General features: G+C 46.9%; 1 protein-coding gene across 2 annotated transcripts; it reads left to right on the top strand.

Moving 5' to 3' along the window:
• On the top strand, positions 1 to 19,657 carry CELA1 (chymotrypsin like elastase 1). 2 transcript variants are annotated; one of them, XM_012450231.1, is made up of 8 exons: positions 1 to 71; positions 794 to 876; positions 2,638 to 2,738; positions 4,122 to 4,247; positions 5,634 to 5,770; positions 7,686 to 7,831; positions 18,243 to 18,392; positions 19,477 to 19,657. In XM_012450231.1, the coding sequence occupies exons 1-8, from the start codon at positions 32 to 34 to the stop codon at positions 19,492 to 19,494; spliced, it is 801 nt and encodes a 266-aa protein (XP_012305654.1). In that variant the 5' UTR covers positions 1 to 31; the 3' UTR covers positions 19,495 to 19,657. The 2 variants fall into 2 exon arrangements, with proteins under 2 accessions (XP_012305654.1, XP_064233177.1); XM_064377107.1 differs by lacking the exon at positions 19,477 to 19,657 and having other exon boundaries at positions 18,243 to 18,579.
• The last annotated feature ends 4,227 nt before the right edge of the window (positions 19,658 to 23,884 follow it).

Below are 23,884 nucleotides of genomic sequence, written 5' to 3'. Positions count from 1 at the left end.
CAAGAGGCCAGTGGGCTACTCCATTGGCAACATGCTGCGCTTCCTGGTGTTCGCAACCCTGGTCCTTTATGGTAAGTGGATCATGTGGCCTGAGGTCTACAGGGAGGGGGACTTGGGCGGGAGGGTCAGCAAGCGTTTCCTAAGCCCAGGCCAGCACTCTAATCCAGGGCGGATGGTACTAGCAAAAACTTTACTCAGGTCTAGCAAAATCTTTACTCTCCTGGAGGCCAAGATAGAGTGGGTCAGGGCCACTGGTTACTCAGGCCCCTCTGGGTGGCAGGTCCCCGGGCCACAAAGCAGAGAGAAGCCCCTTCTGGTAGTGGGGTGGGTTCCTTGGCTTCCCCACAGCCCCCCTTCCCCCCATTGACAGGAAGACTTCCTCAGCAGGTACTTGGCTGGGGTGTGCACTGCAGGCCCTGCCCCCTGGAGAATCCTGCCAAAGCATTAGTGGGCTGGGGCGTCAAGGAGAGGGGGACGCTTCAGGCCAAGGGGTGATCTTGAGCAAGGAGGAGACCACAAGGAGCCTCTGAGGCCTAGCCTGGTGGTTTGAGAGAGGTCCCTCATAGCATGCCAGAGTTCTGGGAATACCTGGGGGAAATAGAAGGCACCCAGGCACCACTGCTTTCAAAAGGGGCTCAGAGAACTCACAGCTGGGCCCCTCGTTCGTGAGAGAGGAGCTGTGAATTTGCAGACAAGGCTAACATTCCTCAAAGCACAACCGCCACCCCCCCCACCCCTACCCCTGGCTGACCCCATGCTTAGTCATCACTCACTTTTCTTCTGCCCCACAAAGGACACAGCACCCAGGACTTTCCGGAAACCAACGCCCGGGTAGTCGGAGGGACTGAGGCTGGGAAGAATTCCTGGCCCTCTCAGGTGGGTGTTCCTTCTCAGTCCCAGACTTCCACCCAAATAAGAGTGCGGTGCACGACATGGAGTATCGTGTGTGTCTGTGCATGTCCCTATCAACAAGCAGCTCTCCAACTGTCCAGGTTCTAGATTTAAAGATGGATGGGATCAGGCTTAGGTGGTTTTCTAAATGCAAAGGCTTGGAGGAGGGGATTTATATACCAACCACACTTCCTCTTCAAGGCACACACCCAAACACAAAATACATTTATATTCCCAGTGACAGCACTTGTGCCACACAAGAAAGACTGGGTGCCAGACATGCACCTTGGACTCCACATACCTTGAAACTCACACGCACACCACTCCACACTGTGTGTATCACACATGCTTGCACGCATGTGCACACCACACACACAAACACACACACACACATACACAGAGCATGCTGCTTAGTTGGCTATTTAAAGAGTTTCCACTTTCCTAACAGGGCAGCTCGGCCCTGATTTAGGCAATCTAAATGTGTAATCCTGGCAAATTAACTGGTGAAGATCCACACTTTGAGAGGAATCACTGCAATCAGAGTTAGATTTAGTTTACAAAAGTCTGAGCCCCAGTTTTCAGCAATAGAGCTATTACATAATATGAGGTGCTAGAGGAAGAGACATGAACTGATAAAAATGAACATCCCAGCTGGGCGTGGTGGCTCACGCCTGTAATCCCAGCAGTTTCGGAGGCCAAGGCGGGTGGATCACCTGCAGTCAGAAGTTCAAGACCAGCCTGGCCAACATGGTGAAACCCCATCTCTAATAAAAATACAAAAATTAGCTGAGCGTGGTGGTGGGCACCTGTAATCCCAGCTACTCAGGAGGCTGAGGCAGGAGAATAACTTGAACTCAGGAGACAGAGGTTGCAGTGAGATGGAGTTTCGTTCTTGTTGCCCAGGCTGGAGTGCAATCTCAGCTCACTGCAACCTCTGCCTCCTGGGTTCAAGTGATTCTCCTGCCTGAGCCTCCCAAGTAGCTGGGATTACAGGTGCCTGCCACCACGCCCAGCTAATTTTGTATTTTTAGTAGAGATGGGTTTCACCATGTTGGCTAGGCTGGTTTGGAACTCCTGACCTCAGGTGAGCTGCCCGCCTCGGCCTCCCAAAGTGCTGGGATTACAGGTGTGAGCCACTGCTCCTGGCCTCCCATTGGTATTTCTAAGTAGTATCTGAAGTGGGGAGACAGGAGATGTCTTGAAAACACTGAAGGCAGAGCTCTGGAGACCTCAGCCTGTGGGGCTTGGATGACAGACCAAACCTTTGGCTACAGTTCTTCTTTAAGAGAGAACAGAAATAGAAGGACCTGGGTTCTAGGTCCATTGCAACAACCTAGAGAAATAATGCCAAATACACCATGTGCCTTTACTCCTCATCCATGTGCACAACTAATATTACCAAACGATGGAGCATCCATTCCTGCTGACCCCAGATACATCTACACACCCCTTTATCAATGCCACAGTCCAGGTGGCCCCTATCAACCAATCAGTAGCAGTTGGCAGGTCAGAAGAAACCTATTTGCCATTCCTGGCCCAGAAAGAGAATGTTTTGAAGGACAGCAGGACTTTAAGGAGGTGACATGTAGTTTGAGGTAAAACTACATGTTGCCCAGGCTGGTCTCCAGCTCCTAGGCTCAGTTGATTCTCCCACCTCAGCCTTCCACATGAGCCACTGTGTCTGACCCAGGACAAAACCTTTTGAGAAATACCAACCTATCCCTTCTTTCTTTCCTCCCCATCTAGATTTCCCTCCAGTACCAGTCTGGAGGTTCCTGGTATCATACCTGTGGAGGGACCCTCATCAAACAGAACTGGGTGATGACAGCTGCTCACTGCGTGGACTCGTAAGAAAAACAAACACCAGCTTTCCTGGGCCCCTGGAAGGGGAGGGGGAAGGGGAAGGGGCTTACCCTTCTGAAGGATGACATAACTTTGACTTCTCAGGACAGTACTTCCGGGGCTGGGCAGTAGCCCCCTTCCTGTTCAGGGGCCTGCTTGGGGGTGGTATGGTAAAAAGTACAAATTTTGGAGTTAGGCAGGCTCAAATTCAAATGTTGCTCCACCAAATTCTAGCTGTGTAGCCTTGGGCAACTATGCCCTCATTCTCTTATCTCTAAAAAGGGCTAATAACATTTACTTTGTAGAAATGTTGTGAGGATTGAGTAAGTATGTAAGTGTCTAGTCAACGTCTGAATAGTGACTATTTTTTCCTATTTGTCTTGGGCACTGGTTTTCACATTTGAGCATGTGTCAGAATTACCTGGAAGGCACAGATTGCTGGGCCCCACCCAGCAGGGTTTCTGATTTGGTAGGTCTGGGGTGAGGCTTGATAATTTGCATTTCTAACAAGTTTCCAGGTGATACTCACACTGCTGGCCCAGGAACCATGCTTTAAGAACTACTAGCCTAGAAGTCAGTCAAGCGCGGTGGCTCATGTCTGTAATCCCAGCACTTTGGGAGGCCAAGGCGGGTGGATACCTGAGGCCAGGAGTTCAAGACCAGCGTGGCCAACATGACGAAAAACCATCTCTACTAAAAATAAAAATATTAGCCGGGTGTGATGGCGAGTGCCTGTAATCCCAGCTACTTGGGAGGCTTAGGCAGAGAGAATTGCTTAAAACTCAGGAGGTGGAGGTTGCAGGGAGCTGAGATTGTGCCACTGCACTCCAGCCTGGGCAACAGAGTGAGACTCCCTCTCAAAAAAAAAAAGAACTACTAGCCTAGAAGTCTATGCTTCCCTCAAAATCTTGGTGGCTGAGAGCCATTATTTCATTTAAGCGCACTATACTTCTCCCAGGTTACAAGATATTCAGCCTACGATGCTAAACAGAAAATGGAAGTGATGGTAGTATCTTTCACTTCCACAACTTAGTCAACTAGGGAATGAAAGAGTTTGTTACTTTCTCATTTGGAGAGTCTTACATCCCTCCTCTCCCTGGACCAGATAAGATGGGTTCCTGTCCTAAAGGTGATAAACAAAACTTGGGCACGGTGGCTCACACCTGTAGTCCCAGGTACTAGGGAAGCTGCAGTGGGAGGATCACTTGAGCCTGGGAGTTTGGAGCCAGCCTGGGCAACAGAGCAAGACCCCATCTCTAAAAAAAAAAAGAAGACATTTTCTTAAATAAAAAAAAAAATGAAAGATGGTTTTCCAACTTTTCTCTAAGTGGGGGAAAGAGAAGGTTTGAGTCCCCTGGATGATTCAGTGCTTCCTTCTCTCACTCCAGCTCGTTGACTTTCCGTGTGGTGGTTGGAGACCATAACCTGAGCCAGAACGATGGCACTGAGCAGTACGTGAGTGTGCAGAAGATCGTGGTGCATCCATACTGGAACAGCAATAACGTGGCTGCCGGGTAGGAGCAAGTCCAAGCTGGCCCTGGGCTGGGTAGTGCAGGGCTGACTGGCCAATAATTGGCTGCCTTTGCCTGGTCTTTCAGAGGGCTGGAGGGATTGCACGGCCTGAAACCTAGTCCTCAGCTCCTGGCCTGGCCTTTAGTTTAGGAGCCCAGCTGAGCCTGAGAGAGGGCACCAGGTCCTGGAGGAAGCAATCAGCTGGCTTGTTCATCCAGGAGGACTTCGAGAATTTAGGTTCTAGGCTGGGCATGGTGGCTCATGCCTGTAATCCCAACACAGGAAGGCCAAGGCGGGCAGATCACCTGAGGTCAGGAGTTTGAGACCAGCCTGACCAATATGGTGAAACTCTGTCTCTACTAAAAACACACACACACACACACACACACAAATTAGCCAGACATGATGGCATGCGCCTGTAATCCCAACTACTCAGGAGGCTGAGGCAGGAGAATCACTTGAACCCAGGAAGCAGAGGTTGCAGTGAGCCAAGATCATGCCACTGCACTCCAGCCTGGGTGACAGCGTGAGATTCTGTCTCAAAAGAAAAAGAGAATTGAGGTTCTGGAGGGTTTGAGAATCTTTGAAGATCTTTAGGATTTGTTGGGTCCAGGCTAGTTTACACAGTTGTATTACCTAAAGCCCCTTCTCCGCAAATTTTAATGTTCTGTTTTCATGGGGGTTTTTAATTGTTATTTATTATTCATATTATAGAATAGACTCCATCAGCAAAAGTAAATTTCCTAAAGTGAATCTTTTTATTATTATTATTATTATTTTTTATAGAGACAGGGTCTTGCCATGTTGCCCAGGCCGGTCTCGAACCCCTGGGATCAAGCCATCCTCCTGCCTCGGCCTCCCACAGTGCTGGGATTACAGGCGTGAGCCATGGCACCTTGCCCTAAAGTGAATCTTATACAGGAAAATTGCAAGTTGAGTTGTAAACTTCTAGAAAAGAAATCGTTAAAATGGTGGTCGATCCTATAGCAGGTGGAGGTGGGGATGGGTTCAAGGAATTGGATATTCTACTGAGCTTGTAGAGCCACTCAGCCTTTTACAGTTTTCTTCTTTGAGAACTCTGCCACCAAGATCATGCCACTCTGCTCCTTTCAGATTCCCCCATTCTCTACTTCCCTGGGTTGCAAAGGTTGGAGCTAGGCTGCAATACCAACGTCTCACCAGCAGATGCTGCTGTTACACATAGAATGTTTACATGTTAAATTGTAATTGCTCTAGTTTGAGGCTTAGCAAGTGAGCCCCTTCCTTCTTCTTCAAAGTCATCAGTTTCCAATTCCACGGGGACACAAATGCTTAGAGAGGGCTAGTGCATATGCTGACCTCAGGGGAGGGCTGATCCCGTGAGTGAATAGTCTCCTTTTCTCCTGCAGCTATGACATCGCCTTGCTGCGCCTGGCCCAGAGCGTTACCCTCAATAGCTACGTCCAGCTGGGTGTTCTGCCCCAGGAGGGAACCATCCTGGCTAACAACAGTCCCTGCTACATCACAGGCTGGGGCAGGACCAAGAGTAAGTAGCCTACATTGGCACCATCCACCACAAGGATCTTGATTAGGTAGCTAAGCTTTTAAAGGAACCATATATACATTAACTGATGCATTAAATCGAGCTAAGAATGGGCTGTGAAATAGTTGAGAGATTCATAGACTCAGAACTAAAAAAGACTTTACCACAGAGAATTTTTTTTACCAGTCCCTCATTTTAAAAAATTATTTATTTATTTTGAGATAGGGTCTTACTCTGTTGCCCAGACTGCAACTTCCACTTCCTAGGCTCAAGTGATCCTCCCATCTCAGCCTCCTAAGTAGCTGGAACTATAGGTATGCACCACCACACTCTGTTGAAATAGAGTCTCTCTCTCTGTCACCAGGCTGGAGTGCAGTGGTGCAATCTCAGATCACTGCAACCTCCACTTCCCAGGTTCAAATGATTCTCCTGCCTCAGCTTCCCAAGTAGCTGGGCTGTGAGTCCATTGGGAAAAGCTGGAGCTAGGAGAGACACATGGTTCAAATCCAGCTTCTGATCTCAGTTCATTTAATGTTATTGTGGTCCAGTTTTTCTTTTTTGTTTTTCTTTCTATTATATGTAAATTTTTGGTGCTGCAAAAGAAGTAGCACTCAAATATAAATTTTCTCAGCAGGGCAATTTACTTCTATAAAAGGGTGCATCTCACAGATGGTGCAATGGCGAGCACACACCCAAACAGGGGAGGGGAAGGGGATTCTAATCCCTGATGCAGGTAGTTCCTACTGCTGTGCTGTTCCCCTATTGGCTAGGGTTGGACTGCACAATCTAAGCAAATTCCAATTGGCTGTTTTAAAAGGAGCAGAAGTATGAGCCAGAGTAGCGGGGTGAGCAGTTTGGCGGGAAGGACAGTACAGAACAGGTAACTAAAGGTGAATCAGGTGAAAGCAGGTGATCAGGGCGAGTCAGGATGAAGTAGATGACCAGGGGAATAGATGTGAACTACTGATTAGAACTGGTGGAAAAGGTTGTTTACTAAAACTATGAGAAAGTTAAGCTTAAAATAGAGGACAAAGAACTGAACATACTGACATACTGATTCTTTGAAGAGAAATTTAGAACTCATTGTATCCAACATTCTTTCTTTTTTTCTTCTTCCTCTTTTTTTTTTTTTTTTTTTGAAACAGAGTCTCCCTCTGTAGCCCAGGCTGGAATGCAGTGGCACGATCTTGGCTCACTGCAACCTTTGCTTCCCGGGTTCAAGTGATTCTCCTGCCTCAGCCTCCCAAGTAGCTGGGATTACAGGCACCCACCACCATACCCAGCTAATTTTTGTATTTTTAGTAGAGATGGGGTTTCACCCTGTTGGCCAGGCTGGTCTTGAACTCCTGACCTCAAGTGATCCACCTGCCTCAGCCTCCCAAGTAGCTGGGATTACAGGCATGAGCTGGTAATCCAGCCCTGGTCCATTTTCTCAACCAATAACATGAGAGTTTTGTAACAGTCCAAATGAAAAGTGCAGAGGCTTTGAAAAGTCAAAAGAGCAAGATAAGGGAAAGATGCACCAAGCTCTTAAGAAATGGAAACAAGCATGCACAATCCCAGTTCTGCTCCATGGAGCTTGTCGTGTAAGGAGGAAGCAGAACAGACAGATAAATCATCCACAAATAAGACCATTCCATGACCCAACTAAGTTATCCATGGGTGAGGAGAAGCAGGGGTAGGGCTGGTGGCTTGGAGCCTAGGTACAGTAAGCAAGGCTGCCTCCCTGAGGGAAAGGAAGGGTCCTGTGTGGCCATATAAAGAGAGAAGACGGAAGGATCCACCACAAGCAACAGGTGGAGAGGAGTGTGGCCTGAGTTCAGCTTTCACCAGAGTTTGGGAAGGTGTGGCAGTAGTGGAAGGTTTGTCCACTGGACAACATCTGGAGCTGACCGCCAGTGCTGTGTGTCCTGTTCAGCCAATGGGCAGCTGGCCCAGACCCTGCAGCAGGCTTACCTGCCCTCTGTGGACTACGCCACCTGCTCCAGCTCCTCCTACTGGGGCTCCACTGTGAAGAACACCATGGTGTGTGCTGGTGGAGACGGAATTCGCTCTGGATGCCAGGTGAACACATGCAGAGGGTGTCATATGTCCCACCCCAGGTCCTGCCACTCTCTGCCTATCCCTCCACCCCTTTTCCTCACCTCCCTATTCCACACTTACTCTTGGTCCTGCACAGACTCAATTTTCTACTCTGATGTGTAAGTGAGAATGATTCTGTGCTAGTAACCCTATACTCAGAGAACCTTAAAGTTGAAAGAAACCTTAAAATTGATCTCACTCTATGACCTCACTTCAAAGCTTGTACATGGCCCAACATTTGTATGTTGTTGTTGGTATATGTGTGTGTTCTTAGAATTTGTTACCTAGATTTTTTTTAACAACAGCGATGGAGCTGGGCCTGGAGGGGTGGTTGTGATGGTGTATAAGGCAGCACCCTGCCCCCCACCCACCTATCAGTCCAACTTCTCTTGCAGTTCCTCTACCACTATCCCTTTACCCCAGTGGTATTTCTGACATTATGTACAGGTGAGTTTGATAGGGGAAAGTGCACAAAATAATTTTTTTTTTGAGACAAGAGTCTTGCTCTGTTGCCAGGCTGGAGTGCAGTGATGCAATCTCAGCTCACTGCAACCTCTGGCTCCAGGGTTCAAGCAATTCTGCTGCCTCAGCCTCCTGAATAGCTGGGACTACATGTGTACAGCACCACACCCAGCTAATTTTTGTATTTTTAGTAGAGACAGGGTTTCACCATGTTGACCAGGATGGTCTTGATCTCCTAACCTCGTGATCTTCCCCCCTCAGCCTCCCAAAGTGCTGGGATTACAGGTGTGAGCCACCGTGCCCAGCCACAAAATAATTTTATAATAGCTTATTTGTAACAAATATAACTTTCCCCTATTTTGATGAGATCAATCAGCAATAAACCATCTTACAGATTTCTTTTATTATTATTATTTTTTAATATAGAGATGGGGTCTTGCTTTGTGGCCCAGGCTGGTCTCAGACTCTAGAGCTCAAGTGATCCTCCTGCTTCAGCCTCCCAAAGTGCTGGGAATACAGGCGTGAGCCACCATGCCCCACCCCAGATTTCTTAATGCAGTTTAACAACTGTTCATTATATATCTACCATATGCCAGGCATTGTGCTGAGTGCTAAGGATACAAAGATGGATCAAACAGCATCAAGTAAAGGAACTAGAGGAGCAGACATACAATAGAATATTGTAATACCATGTGGTTAAGTGTTCATAGTAAGATGTACACCGCCCAAGGGTAGGTACTCACCTCTACCTACTGGAGCCAGAAAAGACCTGCCTTCCCCAAGAAAGTAAAATCTGTAGTGGGTCTTGATGGGTAGATAGGAATAGGCTAGGCCAAAAGGAGAAAAGACATTCAGAGGGAGGGAACAGCATGAATAAAGGCATGGGGCCAAGAAGCAACCCAGAGTACATGGAGAATTATGGGTCATTCCCTAAGGCTAGAGTAGAGCAGAGGCTGGAGGCCCATGAGCCAAATCTAGCCCACTGCTTGTTTTTGTATGGCCCATGAGCTTAGAATGGTTATTACATTTCTCTCTGTATATAGAATATATATATTTCACCATGTTGAAATATACATATATACATACATATACATATATATGTTTCACCATGTTGGCCAGGCTGCTCTCTAACTGGCTGGTCTCGAACTCCTGACCTTGTGATCTGCCCGCCTCAGCCTCCCAAAGTGCTGGGATTACAGGTGTGTGCCACCACGCCTGGCCATTTTTTTTTTTTTTTTTTTGAGACAGGTTCTCTCTCTGTTTCCCAGACTAGAGTACAATTGTGCCATCACTGCAACCCCCACCTCCTGGGCTCAAGTAAGTCTCCCACCTCAGCCTCCCTAGTAGTTGGGAGTACAGGCACACACCACCACGCCCAGCTATTTTTTGTATTTTTGGTAGAGACAGGGTTTCACCATGTTGCCCAGGCTGGGATTATTACATTTATTAATGGTAAGGGAAAAAAATCAGAAGAATAATATGTCATGACACATGAAAACTATTTAAAATTTCTGTGCCCATAAATGACATTTCATTGGAATACAGTCACAGTTGCTCGTTTACAAATTGTTTATGGCTGCTTTTTTTTTTTTTTTTTTTAAAGACAAGGTCTGGCTCCATCACTGAGGTCAGAAGGCAGTGGGGCCATCTTGGTTCACTGCAGCCTCAACTTCCTAGGCTCAAATTATCCTCCTACCTCAGCCTCCCAAGTAGCTAGGACCACAGGCACATGCCATCACATCCAGCTAATTTTGTTTTGTTTGTTTTTGGTAGTGACAAGGTCTCACTGTGTTGCCCAGGCTGGTCTTGAACTCCTGGCCTCAAGCGATCCTTCTGCCTTGGCCCCCTAGAGTGCTGGGATCATCAGTGTGAGGCACCATGTCCAGCCTATGACTGCTTTTGTACTACAACACAAAGTAGTTGCAACCAAGACTGTATGGCCTGCAAGGCCTGAAATATGTACTATTTGGCCCTTAACAAGAGGTTTGCTGACCCCTGGGCTAAAACAGAAGCTACCACCATATTAGGAAATGTCAGGAGATAAGACTAGAGAGCCAAGCAAGAGCCGCACAACTCAGGGCTTCAAATGCCATGCTTGGGGACATATACTGTATCTCTTGGGCATCGGGAAGCCATTGAAGACCTCTAAACAGGAGACTAGCACAACCAGATTCACCTTTTAGAAGTGTTCTCTAGGCATGCTTTTGAAGAGGGCAAGAGAGGAAGGGAGACTGCCTAGGGGGCTATTGCAATGACCTAGGCAAGGAATTTGGAAGAAATTTGCCTGAATTAAGGCAGTGGTGATAGGAACCAGAGGAGAGAAGGAGGAGGATCTGGAACAACAGCCAAGCAACTGGTGTAAGTCATTTGTGGGAGAGCGTTGCTGCCTTAAATGAGGCAAGATTTACAGGATTTGAGAGAGAAGATGATGAATGAGTTTGGTTCTGGACAAGATTTGTCGGAGATCCCAGTGGGACATTCAGGTATAGCAACTGGTAAGAATTTTTTTTTTTTTTTTTTTTTTTGCAAAGCACAGTGGCTTACACCTGTAATCCCAGCACTTTGGGAGGCCGAGGCGGGCAGTTCACCTGAGGTCAGGAGTTCAAGACCAGCCTGACCAACACGGAGAAACCCCGTCTCTACTAAAAATACAAAAAAGTAGCTGGGCATGGTGGCACATGTACCTAATCCCAGCTAGGCTGAGGCAGGATAATCACCTGAACCCCAGAGGCAGAGGCAGAGGCAGAGCCTGAGATGGTGCCACTGCATTCCAACCAAGACAACAAGAGTGAAACTCCGTCTTCCTCTGTCGCCCAGGCTGGAGTGTAGTGGTGCAATCTCAGCTCACTGCCACCTCCACCTCCTGGGTTCAAGCAATTCTATTGCCTCAACCTCCTGAGTAGCTGGATTACAGGCATGTGCCACCAAACCTGGCTAATTTTTGTATTTTTAGTAGCGATGGGGTTTCCCCATGTTGGCCAGGCTAGTCTCAAACTCCTGACCTCAGCCTCCCTAAGTGCTGGGATTACAGGCATGAGCCACCGTGTCCAGCCACGAAGTTAGATAGAAAAAGTGGAGCCTAAGGGAAGAGCTGGGCTAGAGATACCCACCGAGAACAAATCAGAGCCCATCTCAGGGAAGAACTGTACAATGAGAAAAGAGCAGTGGGCTGGGAAAGAACCATCAGAACATAAATAGTTGAGTGTTTCGGGGATAGGTGGATGACAGAGAAACTACTAGGATCTAAGAAAGGAGAAGTAGATGTGAGATAAACACTGGGTAATAAGGGTGTGACAAAATCTCAGGAAGTAATGACAGATATCACATAATACACAATTCAGCCAGAAGCCACAGTAGATAAGAGCTGAAAGTGGCCACTTTGGCAATTGTATCCTTGGCAAGAGCAGTTTCAGTGGCGTGGTGAGGGCAGAGGCTTGTTTCAAGGGTAAGGAGTAAAGAGACAACAAGAAATATAACCGGCTGAGTGTAGTGGCTCATGCCTGTAATCCCAACATTTTGACGGATTGAGGCAGGAGGATGGTTTGAGCCCAGGAGTTAGAGACCAGCCTGGCAAACATAGGGAGACAACATCTCTACAAGAATTTTAAAAATTAGCTGGATGTGGTGGTGTGCACCTGTAGCCTCAGCTACTTGGGAGGCTGAGGTGGGAAGATCACTTGAGCCAAGGAGTTTGAGGCTCCAGTGAGCTATGATCCCACCACTGCACTCCAGCCTGGGCAACAGAGTGAAACCCTGTCTCAAAAGAGGAAAAAAATAGAACAAAAGAAGTCTGGTAGCTTTAAGGACAGCAAGTCATGGAAGGGGTGCATCTTTTAAGGGAAGAAAATTGGTCAGGCACGGTGGCTCACACCTGTAATTCCAACACTTTGGGAGGCCAAGGTGGGCGGATTACAAGGTCAGGAGTTCAAGACCAGCCTGGCCAGCATGGTGAAGCCCCGTCTCTATTAAAAATACAAAAAATTAGCCGGGCACAGTGGTGGGCACCTGTAATCCCAGCTACTCAGGAGGCTGAGGCAGGAGAATTGCTTGAACCTGGGAGGTGGAGGTTACAGTGAGCCGAGATCATGCCGCTGCACTCCAGCCTGGAGAGAGAGACTCGGTCTCAAAAAAAGAGAAAAAATTTGGGTGCATAAATACGCAGAGAGGAAAGAATCCTGTAGAGTCAGAGAGGAGAAGAAAGAGATGGAACCAAGAGCACAGATGGAGCTGGCTCTGAACAGGAAGAGGGATATCAGATGTGCACATAAACATGGAAAAGTCTGCAGGATTTGGTGGCTGGGCGTTAGCAGGTGTTCTACATTATTGCTTCTAGTTACTCATGAACTAGGAGGAGTCAACTTGACTGCTGAAAATGAAGGGGCAAGGGTTGTATGCATCTGGAATAGTTAATGTGAATGGGAGGGTTGTCCTCCAAGATGTTGCTAATTGGCTGAGCATGGAGACTACACAGTGAGCACATGGGTATATGATTCACTCTGTTTTACTCAAAGACTTAGTTTTCCTGCATGATTGGGGTAAAAGGACAGGATTGCAGATCAACTGCAAGGTCCAGACTAGATGGAGGAGAGAGAGAAGCTGGCAGGAGGCTGGCAGCCTGGCTGAAATTATAAAATGAAAGGATTAAAAGGCTTTTTGTGTGTGTGAATGCAAAGAACCATGGACATAAAGTGACCAATTCATCCTAGTCTGCCCTAGACTTTCCTGATATTAACATTTAAAACTCCTGTATCTGGCTGGGCACGGTGGCTCACACCTGTAATCCCAGCACTTTGGTAGGCCGAGGTGGGTGGATCACAAGGTCAGGAGTTCGAGACCAGCCTGGCCAATATGGTGAAACCCTGTCTCTACTAAAAATATAAAAATTAGCTGGGCGGGCGTGGTGGTGGGTGCCTGTAGTCCCAGCTACTTGGTAGGCTGAGGCAGGAGAATCGCTTGAACTTGGGAGGCAAAGGTTACAGTGAGCCGAAATCGGGCCACTGCACTCCAGCCTGGGTGACAGAGTGAGACTCCATCTCAAACGAAACAAAACAAAACTCCTGTATCCCAGGGACTCTACATGGGAATAAGGGGGAAAATAGAGAGACTAATGCATAATGCAACCTCTTCTAGGGCCTCATCAGCCAGCTTCACCTATAACCTCCTAAGGTATAGGCTTTCTGCATGAATATACATGCCTGTGCTCTCCCTTAAGTCTTGAGCTCTACAAAATGAGTACTTTTCTTCTGGCTGCCATTCCAAATTGACAGTTCTCAGAGGCAGTTGTGTCCCCAGGTCCATCCCCACTGGAGTTTCCCAAATAGTGTGTCTTCTGGGCTTTCAGAGTTCTGGGTCTCCAACCCTTCTCTTCAGAGTGGATTCACTTAGAACCTCCCATTTCAATCAGCTCATTCTCACTGAGTTCTTTTGCAACTCTTCCTTCAGCTCTAAAATCCTCAGCCACTCCCTCCATCTCTCCAGAAGCTTGGTCTCTTTTCAGGTCAATTAGCACAGATGATAGTATTATATATAATTCATTTCTCTGTCATTCCTCTAGCCCCTGAAATACTCTCAAATCCCTAATAGAATTTAGGTGGAAGAGATTTAGATTGTTTTGAATACAATAATCTAAAGAAAACATCCTTTCCTAAACAGCAGTTGGGGTGGAGTACAGGTAGTTCCACTTTAAAATAATTACCCCTGGCTGGGCACAGTGGCTCATGCCTGTGATCCCAGCTCATTGGGAGACTGAGGTGGGAGGATCACTGAAGCTCAGGAGTTAGAGATTAGCCTCAGTAACATAGGGAGACCCTGTCTCTGCAAAAATTTTAAAAATTAGCCAGGCGAGGTGGTGCACACTGTGGTCCCAGCTACTTGGGATACTGAAGTGGGAGGATTGCTTGAGCACAGGAGATTGAGACTGAAGTGAGCTATGGCCATACCACTGCACTCCAGCCTGGGCAGAGTCTCTGTCTTTAAAAAAACAAACAAGGCAGTGGCTCACGCCTGCAATTCCAGTACTTTGAGAGGCCAAGGTGGGCAGATCACCTGAGGTTGGGAGTTCAAGACCAGCCTGACTAACATGGAGAAATCTTGTCTCTACTAAAAATACAAAATTAGCTGCCAGGCAAGGTGGCGCATGCCTGTCATCCCAGCTACTTGGGAGGCTGAGACAGGACAATTGCTTGAACCCGGGAGGCAGAGGTTGTGGTGAGCCAAGATCGGGTCATTGCTCTCCAGCCTGGGCAATAAGAGCAAGACTCTGTCTCAAAAAAAACAAAACAAAACAAAACAAAACCAACAACAACAAAAAAAAAAACAGCTGGCCTCGGTGGCTCATGCCTATAATCCCAGCACTTTGGGAGGCTGAGGTGGGTGGATCACCTGAGGTCAGGAATTCAAGACCAGCCTGACTGACATGGAGAAACCCCATCTCTACTAAAAATACAAAATTAGCCAGGCGTGGTAGCACACACCTGTAATCCCAGCTACTTGGGAGACTGAGGCAGAAGAATTGCTTGAACCTGGGAGGCAGAGGTTGCACTGAGCCGAGATCATGCCATTACACTCCAGCCTGGGCAATAAGAGCAAAATTCCGTCTCAAAAAAAAAAAAAAATTAGCGAAGTGTGGGGGCACACATCTGTAGTCTCAGCTACTCAGGAGGCTGAGGCAGGAGAATTACTTGAACCTGGGAGGCGGAGGTTGCAGTGAGCCAAGATGGCACTACTGCACTCCAGCCTGAGTGACCGAGCAAGATTCCGTCTCAAAACAAAACACACACACACACACACACACACACACACACACACAATTATCCCAATTTGAAATTTTGGCCTCTTTCCCTAATTCTTTTTTAAGTTTTACGTTTGTTTGTTTTTGTTTGTTTGCTTGCTTGCTTGTTTTTGAGACAGTCTTGCTCTGTCACCTAGGCTGGAGTGTAGTGGCGCAATCTCAGCTCACTGCAACCTCCTCCTCCTGGGTTCAAACAATTCTTGTGCCTCAGCCTCCTGAGTAGCTGGGATGACAAGCATGTGCCACCATACCTGGCTAATTTTATATTTTTAGTAGAGTCAGGGTTTCCCTATGTTGGCCAGGCTAGTCTCAAACTTCTGGCCTCAGGTGATCTGCCCACCTCAGCTTCCCAAAGTGCTGGGATTACAGGTGTAAGCCACCATACCTGGCCCCAAGTTTTACTTTTTATTGAAGCTTAAATTGGCAAATAAGATTATGAGTCTCAATAATGGAAAAGAATAGCTACTCTAGTTCTCCCACCCCACAGGAGGCCACTTTCAACTCTTCAGCTGATTCTTTTGGTGTCTACCTCTATATCTTTAAAATTACATACTTACACTGCTATTTTTCAGTTCAGACATTATGGCAGATGTGAATCTCTTTCTTTTTTATATACACATACCTGCCTTCCAAGCATGACATTTTCTGGTCACCATTTCAGTCTCTCAAAATATTTTGGTTAGATCAACATTCGGTATTCACTATGATTATATAAAATGCCATTTACAACTGAATCATGTGATATATTCTAGGTTTACTTTTCATTTGCTGCATAATTGTTTGTTTTTGTTTTTGTTTTTTTTAAGAGATATGTTCTTACCCTGTCACCCAGTCTGGAATGCATTAGCACAATCACAGCTCACTTCAGCCTTCAATTCCTGGGCTCAAACAATCCTCCCACCTCAGTCTCCTGAGTAGCCAAGACTACAGGCACATGCCACCACACTCAGCTGATTTAAAATTTTTTTTTTATAGAGATGGGGGTCTCGCTTTGTAGCCCAGGCTGGTCTCAAAACTCCTGGCTTTAACTTAAGCAATCCTTCTCCTTCATCCTCCCAAATTGCTGGGATTACAGTCATAAACCACCATGATCAGCCCTTGCTGCACTACTTTTTAAATTTTCCGTGTTAATAATTGTCTTTTTCATTTGCTTCATATAGTCAATTTTTCATTAATTCAACCTTACACACTCTCCATAATTTGTTAAGTGACCTGTATCATCTTCTCTTCACCTAGTAGTCTATATGGATCTATTTGCATTGATTGTGAGGGACACTTAATAGGTGTGTTTTCCTGGAAACTCCAGACGTTTGATTCAGAAAATGTTGTTTATTTGTGATCTCATCCCACTCCATTTTACTTTTCTCTTTCTAGAATTTCTGTTATTCACATGTTTACCTCCTGATCTGGTCCTCTTCTTTTCTCTATATTTTGTTATGTTCCAACTCTTCCAGTCTCTCATTTCTAAGTCTATCAGATTTATAATTTCCAAAGGCTCTTTTTGCTTTCTGAATGATCTATTTAGTAGCATGTTGTTTTTGTATCATGGATGCATATTAGTCATGGTTTTTTTGTTTGTTTTTGAGATGGAGTATCGCTTTGTTGTCCAGGCTAGAGTACAGTGGTGCGATCTCAGCTCGTTGCAACCTCCAGTTCCTGGGTTCAAGTGATTCTGCCTCAACCTCCCAAGTAGCTGGGATTACAGGCATGTGCCACCAAGCCCAGCTAATTTTTGTATTTTTAGTAGAGATGGGGTTTCACCATGTTGGCCAGGCTAGTCTTGAACTCCTGACCTCAGGTGATCTGCCCACCTTGGCCTCCCAAAGTGCTGGGATTACAGACGTAAACCACCACGCCTGGCCTATTAGTCCTGGTTCTATTGCTTGTTTTCTTCTGCCTGCATAGTCTTGATTGTCTTTTTTTTTTTTTTTTTTTTTTTTGTGAGATGGAGTCTCACTCTGTCACCAAGCTGGAGTGCAGTGGCGCAATCTTGGCTCACTGCAACCTCTGCCTCCCGGGTTCAAGCAATTCTCCTGCCTCAGCCTCCCAAGTAGCTAGGACTACAGGTGTGCACTACCACACCCGGCTAATTTTTGTATTTTTAGTAGAGACAGGGTTTCACCATGTTGGCCAGGATGGTCTCGATCTCTTGACCTCGTGATCAGCCCGCTTTGGCCTCCCAAAGTGCTCGGGATTACAGATGTGAGCCACCACGCCCGGCCAGTTGCCTTCATTTTTTGTTGAGCTCCTTATCTCTTTGTTTCAATCTTTATTTTTATATTAGAGGCATTCTTTAGATGTTTGGTGATCCTTAACCATCTGCTTTTATTTCACAGTGGGGGTGGTATTTTTGCCCAGAGTGGGTGGGCTGGTTGGTAGCTCTGAGCCTTCGGTGGGGTTCATCAATAGTGGATTCTCTGTCAGGTGATCTGGCTAGGCCATTTTAGTGGAGGACCTCCAATGTCAGTGTCTTTAGGTCTTTCCTCTTGGCTGTTTGGATTTTCCAGAGAAGTATCTTCCCATTTTATGTGTGGTATTATGGACCTGGCATTCTGGAAGCTGAGTAAGAAGGGAGGCAAGATCATATTCCATAAATCCAGGTTGCCCTGATTGAGCACGTAACCTAGTACATCACTTTCTTCTTCATTCCAGTTTAGTTTAGCATGTGTTGACTACCAAGTCTAAATACTTGGTCTAATTATACCCATTGGTCTAAATGCTGGGGATAAAGAAATTATTAGATGGTCTAAATGCTGGGGATAAAGAAATTATTAGAATGCCCTATTTTTGCCAGCCTATGTTCAATGTAAGCCAATAAAAGCAATTGAACTTTAGATGTTTAAAGTTCTATGCTAGTGTGGGGAGGAAAGATCTTGGTAGGAGTTTCTGTCTCCGGAAGCTCATAGACATGCGTAGGAGGTAGAAACAAATTATGAAACCAAAATACAAGGCAGAACATGAAATAAAGCAGCAAAAGAGAAGAAGAGATTCATTTTGATTGTGGGGACATGAAGGAAGTGGAGATTTGCATGGGAGCTTTAAAACTGTACAGAATTTCACAAGCAGAGATGGGGGGTGGGTGGAGTGTGAGCAAAAGCCCGAAGATCTGGAGTTTTAGGACTCTGTTTCTCCTCCCTGCAGGGTGATTCTGGAGGCCCTCTCCATTGCTTGGTGAATGGCAAGTATTCTGTCCATGGAGTGACCAGCTTTGTGTCTAGCCAGGGCTGTAATGTCTCCAGGAAGCCTACAGTCTTCACCCGGGTCTCTGCTTACATCTCCTGGATAAATAATGTGAGTCCTCTCAATGGGTTGAAATGGGGTCACCTGGAGACCCACACATTGGCTGGGTTGGGGAACACAAGTGACTGGGCAAGCCGTCATCTTCCTTATCATATTCGTGTGTTTACTCCCTTCCCCTCCTTCCATAGTTTACCTTCCCTCAATAACGCTGCCATCTGAATTCCCTCCCTTCCACATACCCACAGAGCAGATGTCACTGTATTGTTTACTGCTTAAGGTAAGACAGTGGCAACATCAGATCTGAACCAGGGACTTCTCAGTGCCTTCCTAAGTCAAAGCCCAGGGAAATCAGGTTCAGAAAGGCCTGAGTGCTCCTGGGCAAGGGAAGGATGCACCAACCTCCTCTCCCACAAGGTCTTTCTAAGGACACTGAAAATTTGCTCTAACTTTTTTTTTTTTTTTTTTTTTTTTTGAGACAGAGTCTCACTCTGTCACCCAGGCTGGAGTACAGTGGAGTGATCTCGGTTCACTGCAGCCTCTGCCTCCTGGGTTTAAGTGATTCTCCTGCCTCAGCCTCCCAAGTAGCTGGGATTGTAGGCATGCAACACCATACCCAGCTAATTTTTTTTTTGTATTTTTTAGTAAAGATGGGGTTTCACCATGTTGGTCAGGCTGGTCTCAAAGTCCTGACCCCAAGTGATTCACCCACCACCCAAAGTGCTGGGATTACAGGCATGAGCCACTGTCCCTGGCCTGCTCTAATTTTTGAAAGTGATTTTACCACCTTAAATAATGCTTGAGAGTTAGGTGAGACTCTGCCTACACTGACCTGGTGGAAAGACTACACAATACATTGCACTGTGTCCTCCACCCTTCAAACACATTCTGGAGCCTTGTGCATTAATCATGGCTCATGACCATTTCAAGGTCTGTCCTTGCCACTGTGTTCTGGGTATGTACCTGTAACACTGAGCTGTCCTATCACAGTTGAAGCTGACTTCCTGCCTCCCTGTCTCCAACATCTCAACTTCCCATAAACCCAGTACAAAACCATACTTAACTGGGAGCCCTGAGGAAACAAGAAAGGATGTAGGCAGGAGTTACTGACTGTGGACATTAACTGTGTTTCCTTCAGGTCATTGCCTCCAACTGAACAATTTCCTGAATCCAATGACCTTCCCAAAATGGTTCTTAGATCTGCAACAGGACTTGTGATCAACAAGTAAAAAACATTCTAAAAGCAAATAAAACAAGATACACGTTCCTATACTGTGTCTTTCTATTTATAATTAAGCCCTCTAGAGCAGGGGTCCCCATGCCCGATGATCTGTCACTGTCTCCCATCACCCCCATTTAGGACCATCTAGTTGTAGGAAAACCAGCTCAGGGCTCCCACTAATTCTACATTATGGTGAGTTGTATAATTATTTCACTATATATTACAATGTAATAGTAATAGAAATAAAGTACATAATAAATGTAATGCACTTGAATCATCTCGAAACCATCTCCCACCCTAGTTTGTGGAAAATTATCTTCCACAAAACTGGTCCCTGGTGCCAAAAATATTGGGGACCACTGAATTAGAAGAAATGCAGTTATAGGATCCATATTGGATTTCACCACATCTGTGTGCTGGTTCTTCCCTTCACTGCTACCTTTACCAGTCCACAACCCAAGCCCAGTGGGAGTAGCTTTACATTACCCATTTTGGGTTACTTTAGGATCTACCTATCTGCTAATCTGCCCATCTGCCCTATTCTTGTGCATATTTTCTATATTCAAAGGCACAGAGTACTTTAAAAAGTTCCTGAGTGGGCCAGACGTGGTGGCTTATGCCTGTAATCCCAGCACTTTGGGAGGCCGAGGCGTGTGGATCATGAGGTCAAGAGATCGAGACCATCTTGCCAACATGGTGAAACCCTGTCTCTACTAAAAATACAGAAATTAGCTGGGTGTGGTGGCATGCACCTGTAGTCCCAGCTACTCAGGAGGCTGAGGCAGGAGAATCACTTGAACTGGGGAGGGGGAGGTTGCAGTGAGCTGAGATTGTGCCACTGCACTCCAGCCTGGCAACAGAGTAAGACTCTGCCTCAAAAAAAAAAAAAGAAGGAGAAAGAAAGGAAAAGAAAACAAGAAAGTGACAAATTAGAAAGGAAACTGGAGAGAATTGTTTGTTTGGGCCTGGGAGGTCAAGGCTGCAGTGAGCCAAGACTGTGCCACTGCATTCCAGTCTGGGCAACAGAGTGAGACCCTGTCTTAAATAAAAGAGACTGGAGAACTAAGAATAGAAAAAAGGAGAGAAGATAAGGTACTAAACAAAGAAAGGAAAGGGTTGAGGGGAAGAGACAGAACAGAAAGGAAGAGGTGACAGCAACATAGGGCCTCAAGCTAAGTGTGAATCAGCACTTCAAGGCTGGGACTAAAATAGGCAACCGGATCCAGGGTTCTATAAACTACAGAGAACTGGGAAACTGATAATCCTGCTGTATCCTGGCCAAGGCTCAGTCTGTTAGCGTGGCCTATGAGAAGGCAAAGGGGGAACTGAAAGGGGAAGGCTAAAAAGGATGAGAATCAGCTTTTCATGTCAATCACTAAAGACCAGACAGGAGGGACTAGGGTATTAAACATTACAGAAGGAGAAACTGGCTGAGACAGACCCTGGAATTGGCAGGTTCAGCAGAGGCCTCTAGAACACTGCATGTGCTGTAAGAGGTTGAGTCTGTTCCCATCCCAGTTCCACCACCGAGGAGCTGGGTGACTTTAGGCAAGTCGTCAGCCCTTTCTGTGACTCAACTTCGCTATCTAATTAACTTCTAAGGGTGTTTCTTCTCTAACACTACATGATTTAGTGACCATCAATTTCAGTTTGCAAGATATTGGCACTAAACAGAGTTTCTTAGGAGCCAGTGGCTGGGTTGCATTGCTGTGGATGCCATGTAGTCCTGGGAGGGACATAGGTATTGGCCTCCTTCTGCTAGTGACATACCTGTTAGCATTGCCATCTACCCTCAGTGTTCCTGCAGTATTGCTATTATCCATGCTTCTCCCCAGTCCTCCCCATCCAATATCAAGTCCTTCCATTTTTGTCACCCTGTCTCTTCTAGGACATCACCAAAGCTAAATCCAGAATAAACCCTAATCACCTGGCTGGGCACAATGGTTCATACCTATAATCCCAGCACTTTGGGAGGCTGAGGCAGGTGGATTGCCTGAGCTCAAGACTTCCAGATTAGTCTGGGTAGCCAGGAGTGGTGGCATGCACACACCTTAGTCCCAGCTACTTGGAAGGCTCAGGTGAGAGGATCACTTGGGCCTGGGAGGTAGAGGCTGCAGTGAGCCCTGATGGCACTGCTGCACTCCTGCCTGGGCAACAAAGCAAGACCCTGCCTACAAACAAACAAACAAACCCTAATCACCTATTGCCAGAAAATGTATCCATCTCTACAAATGAATTAATCACAATATATTATAATCACCCGATTACCATCTATCTCCACCTCCAGACTTTAAGCATCTTTATTTATATACTTATTTATTAATATTTATTCTTTATTTATTGAGAGAGGGTCTCGCTCTTTACCCAGGTTGGAATGCAGCGGCACCATCAGGGTTCACTGCAGCCTCTATCTCCCCTGACTCAGGTGATCCTCCCACCTTGGCCTCCCTTGTAGCTGGGACTACAGGTGTGTGCCACCATGCCCAAATAATTTTTGTATTTTTAACAGAGACAAGGTCTTGCTATGTTGCCCAGGGTAGTCTCAAACTCCTGGGCTCAAGCAATCCACCTTCCTTGGCCTCCTAAAGTGTTGGGATTACAGGCATGAGCCATGGCACCTGGCCAGACTTTAAGCATTTTTTTTTTTTTTTGGAGAAGGAGTCTCACTCTGTGCCCAGGTTGGAGTACAGTGGTGCAATCTTGGCTCACTGCAACCTCCGCCTCCTGGGTTCAAGCGATTCTTCTGCCTCAGCCTCCCAAGTAGCTGGGACTACATGTACACATGGCCATGTCTGGCTAATGTTTTGTATTTTAGTAGAGACGGAGTTTCACTGTGTTACCCAGGTTGGTCTCGAACTCCTGAGCTCAGGCAATCCACCTGCCTTGGCCTCCCAAAGTGCTATGATTATAAGTGTAAACCACTGCCCCGACCTGACTTTAAGCGTCTTAAGGTCAGGGACTGCATTTTATTCATCTGTAGTTTCAGAGCACCCAGCAATGCCTGCCACACAGTTGACCTTGAGTGCAGTAATGACTGTTTTGGGGAAAGAACAGGAACACAATAGCATACAAGGGCCTCTGATTTTGTGTCAGGCTCCTGTCTTCCCCCTCTACTCCTTAAGAAGTGTTATTTTGACCTTCTTCCCTTCCTTGAGGAAATTTTACCTGCCCTGCAAAATCTGAATACGTGGTTCCTCCAAGCCTGGCATCCTAATCTCCAGCTATCCCCTCAAACAGGTCAGGGAGGAATTTTTTGGAGAACTTTTCCCTAGAGAAACAATAGTTGTCATCTCAACAGCCCCACCCCACTTTGCACAATCTGTGTCTGCGTTCACATTCTGCCTCCATCCAGTACACTGTACTCCAACTAGAAAAACCTGTTCCCTATCCCCAGCATGGTCGTCCATACTCTCCTCCTCAGCCTTTTTTCAATGCGATCATTCCCTGGCCTAAGAACCAGCCCCCACCCCGTTTCTATCTCCAGCTCAGTTTTTTTTGTTTGTTTGTTTTTGTTTTGTTTGTTTTTTTGAGATGGAGTGTCACTCTGTCACCCAGGCTGGAGTGCACTGGCTTGATCTCGGCTCACTGCAACCTCAGCCTCAGGGTTCAAGCAATTCTCTTGCCTCAGCCCCCTGAGTAGCCGGGACTACAGGTGCCCACCACCACGCCCGGCTAATTTTTGTATTTTCAGTAGAGACATGGTTTCGCACTATTGGTCAGGCTGGTCTTGAACTCCTGACCTCAGGCGATCCACCCACCTGGGCCTCCCAAAGTGCTGAGATTACACCATGCCCGGCCTGTTCCTCCCTTTCAAAGCTGCATGGACCGTCCTGCCCGTTTTCTGCACTCTATCCCTATCAGTTCCAGGCTTAGAGCCTACGCTGCAACCTGGAGCAAGATACGCAGTTTAATGGCGGCCTCGCATGCATATCCACAGAACTTAAACGCGTTTTCGATACTGTAGTCCTATCACTGAGTGGAACGCACACCATTTTCTACACTGCGGTTGCGGTTACTTTCCAGTGCTCACTGTGATGGGAACTGGCTTCCCGGAGCGAAAGAGTCTCGGCCCACTGCGGAGGACCCGGTTCAGTGGGGCCGAGGTTCCGGGCCAGGGCTGGAGATCCGATGCTGGCCTCCAGAGAGCGCCGCCTGAGGGCAGGCCTCGTTCCGCCCCTCCGAGCCGGGCTGCCCCGGCCGCCCTCGGGCAGACCGTGTTAGGCCGCAGGGCGGGCCTCGGGGCTGGCAGGGGGCGGTCAGGGGTGGCGCAGGGCCTGGGGTGGCGCAGGGCTGGGGCCGGATGCGAGGCATGCCGGGAGCCCGC

This window comes from Aotus nancymaae, unplaced genomic scaffold, assembly GCF_030222135.1.
Source record: "Aotus nancymaae isolate 86718 unplaced genomic scaffold, 86718_ANA_hifiasm-v0.15.2.pri h1tg000016l, whole genome shotgun sequence".
Lineage (NCBI taxonomy): Eukaryota > Metazoa > Chordata > Mammalia > Primates > Aotidae > Aotus > Aotus nancymaae.
This window is presented reverse-complemented; position numbering and strand designations above follow the sequence as displayed.

Coding starts and splice junctions, on each gene's coding strand:
- CELA1 (XM_064377107.1), top strand. CDS start 32: ATGCTGCGCTTCCTGGTGTTCGCAACCCTGGTCCTTTATG. Junction 877..2,637: donor AGAATTCCTGGCCCTCTCAG/GTGGGTGTTCCT, acceptor CTCCCCATCTAG/ATTTCCCTCCAGTACCAGTC. Junction 4,248..5,633: donor AGCAATAACGTGGCTGCCGG/GTAGGAGCAAGT, acceptor TTTCTCCTGCAG/CTATGACATCGCCTTGCTGC.